Source organism: Suricata suricatta, chromosome 8, assembly GCF_006229205.1.
Source record: "Suricata suricatta isolate VVHF042 chromosome 8, meerkat_22Aug2017_6uvM2_HiC, whole genome shotgun sequence".
NCBI classification, from domain to species: Eukaryota; Metazoa; Chordata; class Mammalia; order Carnivora; family Herpestidae; genus Suricata; species Suricata suricatta.
Window position 1 is genome coordinate 137,879,044 of NC_043707.1, and position 6,103 is coordinate 137,885,146.

The following is a 6,103-nucleotide window of genomic DNA, read 5'->3' on the forward strand; positions in this document are numbered from 1 at the left end:
GAGCGAGGAGGAGGAGGAGGAGGAGGAGGAGGAGGAGGGGGAGGGGGAGGGGGAGGGGTGGAGCGAAGGAGAGGGGTGGAGAGGCGGGGCGAGAGGCAGGGGCGGGGCACGGGGAGAGGCGGGGCATGGCGAGGGGGCGGGGCAGAGGGAAGGGGCGGGGCATGGGGAGGGGCGCGGTGGGACGCCCACCTATCTTGTGGAAGAGCTCGGGCAGCTGGACCTCCACTTTCTCGCGCTGGAACATGTGGTACTCGGCCTGCTCGCAGATGGGCGGGATCAGGTTGAACTGTCGGGCCACGGAATAGGCCTCCTACAAATACAAATAGGACCGTGGATGGTCCCTGTCGGTCAGTGGGTCTGGGGGCTGCTCGGGCAGCATGGAGGAGACACAAAGACATCCCCGGGAAACCGCTGGCTCCCCCGCGCTCCCCCCACCCACCTCCTCCCCTCCACGGAAATTCACCGCTTTCCCGCTTTCTCGGGGGAAACTGTTAGCCTGTCCCCCTTCCCTCTCTGCTGGGAAAAGGAGGTGGGACCCCAGGGGTGAAGGCACGGGGTGAGCGGTGAGTGTACAACCCAACAGCGAGTTTGGATTTTGGCACTTATTGGCTAGTTGGCCTTGGGCAAGGAGCTCACCCTTCTGTGCCTCAGTTTCCCTCTATGTTGTGAGAGTCAAACGAGCCAACGGCGTTCACAGCCTTCAGGGCAGTGCCTGTCTGCTAGGCTGTTACTGTTCTTATCATGATCATTATTCCAGGGCCCTGGGCCTGGGATGATGGTGGCAGCGTCAGGAGAAAACGTAGCATCAGCCCGTTTCTGGGGCTTGGAGCTCAAGGCCTGGACTCAGCAGAGTGTCTGTCCCTCTGCTCCCACTGGATGGGTGTGAGCCGGGGCTGACGTCTCCTGACGGATTCCCGGGAAAGCCCTGCCTGCCAGCATGAGAGGCCCTTTCCTCTTTGGTTTGAGACTCAGCTTTTGCATCTGTACAATGGGAGTAGGACCCTGACACCTCAGGGAGCCCTGTTCTGGCTCCGGGCAGCTTCAGGAAAATAGCATGTGCTCATTAATGCTGTGACGCCAAGGGCTGATTAAAACCACACGCTTCTAGAGCTGGGTTGAACTTGAAAATTCTGCTTCATTTTTTTGATGAAGTAGAAATCTGGGACTCACTAGAGGAGGAACCCCCTCCCTAGGACACCGGGATGTGGGGAGTTCTGGGAGGAGGGGCATGGGAAGGGGTGAGGCCTGGAGGGGCCCCTGAGGCCGGGGTGGCGAGGCAGCCTCAGAGCCAGTCCCCAGGCCTCTGCTCTCCAACCTCTGAGGGGCACAGGGCCACCTGCTGACCCTTCTGGGATACCCAGATATCAAGAGACATCTGCAGTCCCATGGCTGCTGGAGGGAAATGACAAGGAAGGGGACACTTTCCTGAAAGTGCGGGAGACGTCACGGAGCAGGAGACGGAAGCCGGGCTCCCAGAGCCTCTCACATTTGGAGGCAGCCCAGGCCCGGCGCGGCACAGAGCGAGCTGGGTGACCTTGGGTGTGTTACTTAACCTCTCTGTGCCTCAGTGTCCACATCTGAGAAATGGAATGACAGTGACACTTCCTCCCAGGGCGTTGGGAGGATTAAATGGGAGTTAGTCCACACGAGGCCCCCAAGTCTAAGGCAACTGGAGCGGCATGAAGTCTCAGTGTAAGCGGCTGCACAGTCACTGCTGCAGTGCCGGCCGAGCTCCAGGGTCTCCACTGAGCTTCCCACCTGCTCTCTCAGTCCTCAGGACGGCCTCCTGGGGGGGGGGGAGGGCACTAGGTCATCCTAGCTGTCTTGTTCTACGGGTGCGAGAACCAGGGCTCAGAGACAGAGAGGTTAAGCCAACCGTCCAGGGGCACACAGCGCTGGGGTTCAAGTTAAGAGCCCTGCCTACAGATGTGGCTGCCACATGTCACCACACTGTCCCTCCCTGTCATACCCAGCTATCTGTGCCATTGGGACCAACGGCACCGAACGGGCCAGAGTCCGGGGTGTTGATCCCTAGAACGGGGCAGGGAGCCCATGCCCCGTGGACACACATAGGCCGAGAGGCCCCCTACCATGATCTCCATGGAGCTCCAGCGTGACGTGCCCCAGTACATGGCCATCCCCTGGTTAATGACGTGGGTCATGGCGCGCACGGTCTCTGTCGGGAGAGAAGGGGACACTGCGGGTTGGGGGTGGGGTGGCTGGGGGCCCGGCGCCCAGCCTGGGGACGTTCTGCAAATGCAGGCGGGGCAGGAGGCGGGGGGGGGGGCTGCCAAGACGTCTTGCAAGCAGTGTACTTCCTGGCTCCGGAGTCGGGGTGGCAGGGGTTTCGGGGGACCCAGGGAGAAGTCAACCACAGCCCGAGCAGCTGGTCTCGAAGACACTTTCCCCCAGTGGTTACGAGTCTTACAGAATCTTTGAAAAATAGGTTCTAGGTGGACTGTGGCATTTCTACGGCAGATTGGAGAGAGGAGCGGAAGGTGAGATCAGAGAATGTCATTCTAGACTCTGGGATGGGGGCGGGGGGGTGGGGGTCTCTAGTTTGGGGAAGAATCAGATTGGCAAAAAGCAACAGGAAGTAGATGGCGGCAGGAAGTTGCCTGTTTCTAGTCTCCCCACTTTGGGGTGTCCCAGGTTCTCACTGGGATCTGGAGAACTTCATGGAGAGGTAGTAATGGCATCTGTGAGGACAACGGGCCGGGCGGGGCCCTGGAGGGTCCCAGATGTGTCCCCAAGAGCCAAAAGTGGACGTGGGAAGCCCCGTTTGTGTCCAGCCCAGATTCTCAAACCAGCCGGGATCGGATAAGGGTCTTCGCCCCAGCTCCGCAATTCAGTCTTCCTAGTTCTCAACAAAGGTTTTGAGAAATAAAAATCAGCCATTTGTAGTCTCCCCACCGCTTCCATGCCGGGCGGTTTCAGTCCACGGGGATGTTGTGGTTTTAACAACGTACTTGGCCTCAGATTTAAAAATCTCAACCGTCTGTCGGCTGTGCGGGCAGAGGGGCTATGTCGTCAGATTCCTTGCTGGTCCCATACAGTGCTTGCAAGTCCCACTCCCGAAGGCAGGGCAGGAAGGAGGGCTCAAGAACAAGTGTCTGTCAGAACGAAGCAGCAACCTTGACCCCTGGAAGTCCTGTCTCTCCCCAGTCTGCTCCCGACATGGGGGGGGGGCTGGGGTCCCTGAAGATGGCAGGGGGCAGGGGAGCCGGAGAAAGGAAGGAGAATGCGGGCTTTCTGTTCACCAAGCTCCCCCTTGAGTGGCACTGACCGTCGGGCACCTTCTCCGGAAGAGAACCACACCTCTGTTTTGGGGTGGTGCTTCCCCTCCCCTCTCCCTGGGTCCCTGAGCGCCCCTTCAGCCGAGGTCCCCTCTTTCAGTAGAAAGCTGAGGTCGCCGGGGCTCCTGGTCTTGGGGCAGGTACACCCAGGACCCCTGAGAAGTTACCCCTTGGCTTCCGGGCCTGTAGACAGAGCCCTGGCCTCTCCTTCCTTCCAAGGTCAGGGCCTGGGCTTCTCCCTGCCCGCCCTCGGGAGGAGGGCGGGCAGGGAGGCCCGAAGCCCCACCCCGCCCCCCAGGGACCACCAACGGGCCGCCCGGCTTGACTGCCCGCACCACTCAATGCCAAGGAGGGTCCTGGGAGGACATCCGCCCACACCCAGGCCAGAGCTCAGGCTGCTGGCCGCCGTCCTCGGCAGGTCCTCAGAAACGCACGTAGGGGCCCCGCGACCATGCAGCGGAACCGAATCTTTTCAGCCAAGGCCTCCGCCTGCATGCCGGAGAGGGAAGCCGACACCCTCTGTCCCCCAGCCCTGTGCCCTCTCATCCCTCAGCACAGCTGTCACGCCCGCCCGCCCCCCCGGGAAATGGCATGATGCACTGCAGGGCCCCTTCCATGCAGAGAGGGGGTCCGTGGGTGCCAGGGGGAGGGGGGACGGGCCACCGGGGCAGGAGCCCACCAGAGCCTGCGACAGGCTGGGGAGGGAGGGGTCCCGGGCACGGCTGGCTGGTGGACGGCCCACACGGGAGCCCGGCGCTCTGCTCTTCTGCCCAAGCCAGTGTCAGCGGCCCCAGAAACAGGGCCACTAGGGACAGCTGTCCTGCACCTCAATACTTAATGCCGGGTGGCAGCAGCCGAAGGCCCGGTCCTTCCAGCTGCTGCCAGAACTCAGTACCTCGTGCCTTGTCACAAATAATACATGGGAGGGGTCCGGTGGCAGCACCAGTTGGCAGGCAGGGCCCCCCCCGCTGGGGAACACAGCCAGGCTCCCAGGGAGACCACAGCCTGCCACTGGCACGGGTCCTGGAGAGGCCCTTAGCTTCGGGGCAGGTGGAGACGGAGCCGGCCGGAGCCCGCCCCGGGTCTCCGGGTTTGGCTTGCTCACGTAGGTCTTGTGCAAGGAGGCAGTGCCTGCGTTTTGATGGAGGGTCGGGCTGCGGGGCAGCAGGTGGGGGCGGCGGGTGGCCCAGCCCACCCAGGGGACCTGAGCGCCACCGCAGCCACGAGGCTCGCCGGGGAGCCCGGGGGCCCTGACGGGGCAGCTGGCCACTGGCGTGTTCTGCTTCTGCTGGAGGTGGGAGCTTAGCACATGCGGCGGAGGGGTCCCCGCGGTGTTCACTCCTGTGGGGCCCTGGTCTCCCCAACCCTCTCCCAGACCATCCAGGGTCAAGGTTTCAGGTGCCCATCCCAGCATCCTCAAATCAAGAGGAGCTCTGGAGGACAGACGGCCGGCCTCCAGGATCACGGCAGTGCAAGGCGGGGGTGGGGGTGGGGGGTCATGCATGGTGGGGGCGCAGGGGGAATGAAATGGCAGCGCGGGCCAGGCGGGGGTGGGGGGGGCTCCACACCGCTTTGCTTTTCCTTCACTTGCAAGATGTTCTCAGAGGGCACTTAGTTTTCCTTTATGCATTTTATGGAGAAGTTTGTCTTGGGGGGAAAGAGAGTCGTGTAAATAAAACCACTATCTCATAAAATGCAGCCTGGACACAGGAGTCAATAGTCGGGCTAAGGGTACTGTGTACCTTCTATGATGAATGTCCTTGCCTTGGAGGAACTAAATGGGTCCCCTGGTGATAAAGAAAGATTTAAAGAGACCAGAGTTTATAGCTGTGGGAACATGGACAGGCACGGCGTGACAGAGAGCGGGGAGGGACGCACAAATCTCCTTCCCAGAATACTCGTTTTGTTTACAGACAAAAAAAAGGAAGAAACAAAAACCAAACAAACCACACAGACCACACACGCATATACACACACACGCACGCGTGTGCAGTATGTACATAAACAAATGAAGAAAGAAGTAACTCAAACACAACTTCATTTTCCAAATCCCTGAAGCAGCAAAGCACGAATGAGGAGCCTGAAGCGGGAAGTGGGGGCGGGGCGACGGGAGGGCGGAGGTGGCGGGAGGGGGCAGAATAAATAAGCAGCAAAAAAACCCAAACTGCTTTTCAGAGCACGGCACATTTTTTTTCTCCTCTGAGTAACAATTTATCCCGCGGAGCAGAAGGCCCCCAGAACCTCCCGGCAGAACGGGAGCGGGCTGACAAGAACCCAGGGTTGCAAGCAGCTGTCACATCGTGACTCAGTTTAGCTACGAAATAGTAAGAGCCAAGAGGAGAGAACGTTCCATACCATTCTGAACCTGGGAGGGGGCGCGGAGCTGGGCGCGGATCAGGGGTGCGGCCCCAAGGCCAGGACCCTCGGCCCGCCCACCCCCTGCAGCCGCACGGCCCGGCCCCGGGGCCCCGTGGAGAACCCACCTTCCATGGGCGTGTTGGGGTCCGGGCGGTTGGCAAACACCACGTCCACGTACTCCAACTGCAGCCGCTCCAGGGAGGCTTTCAGACCTGGGGAGGGGTCAGGGGGGACGGTCACTATCTTCACTGATGTCCTGGGCCCTCACCCGTGCACAAGTGACATGGGGACACCTGTGGGCAGGTGCCATCTGAGGTGAAGAAAAGCCAGGACCGAGGTGGGCGCAGGCCCCAAAGTGGGGAGTTGTGTGGTGGGGTCCACAGGCCAGATGCTCTGTGACTGAATGAAGGGGTGCCCTCCTGGACTCCCTGGGGGCCCACGTGGTGCCA

General features: G+C 61.1%; 1 protein-coding gene across 1 annotated transcript in view; it reads right to left on the reverse strand.

The window, feature by feature from the left end:
* Positions 1-6,103, reverse strand: part of KCNAB2 (potassium voltage-gated channel subfamily A regulatory beta subunit 2) — a 41,085-nt gene that overhangs the window by 5,402 nt on the left and 29,580 nt on the right. The window contains exons 8-11 of the mRNA XM_029945936.1: positions 5,780-5,866; positions 5,039-5,083; positions 2,091-2,176; positions 190-310 (exon numbers count right to left, since the gene is read on the reverse strand). Of these exons, the coding sequence (XP_029801796.1) occupies positions 190-310; positions 2,091-2,176; positions 5,039-5,083; positions 5,780-5,866 (339 nt within the window). The remainder of the gene's footprint in view (positions 1-189; positions 311-2,090; positions 2,177-5,038; positions 5,084-5,779; positions 5,867-6,103) is intronic.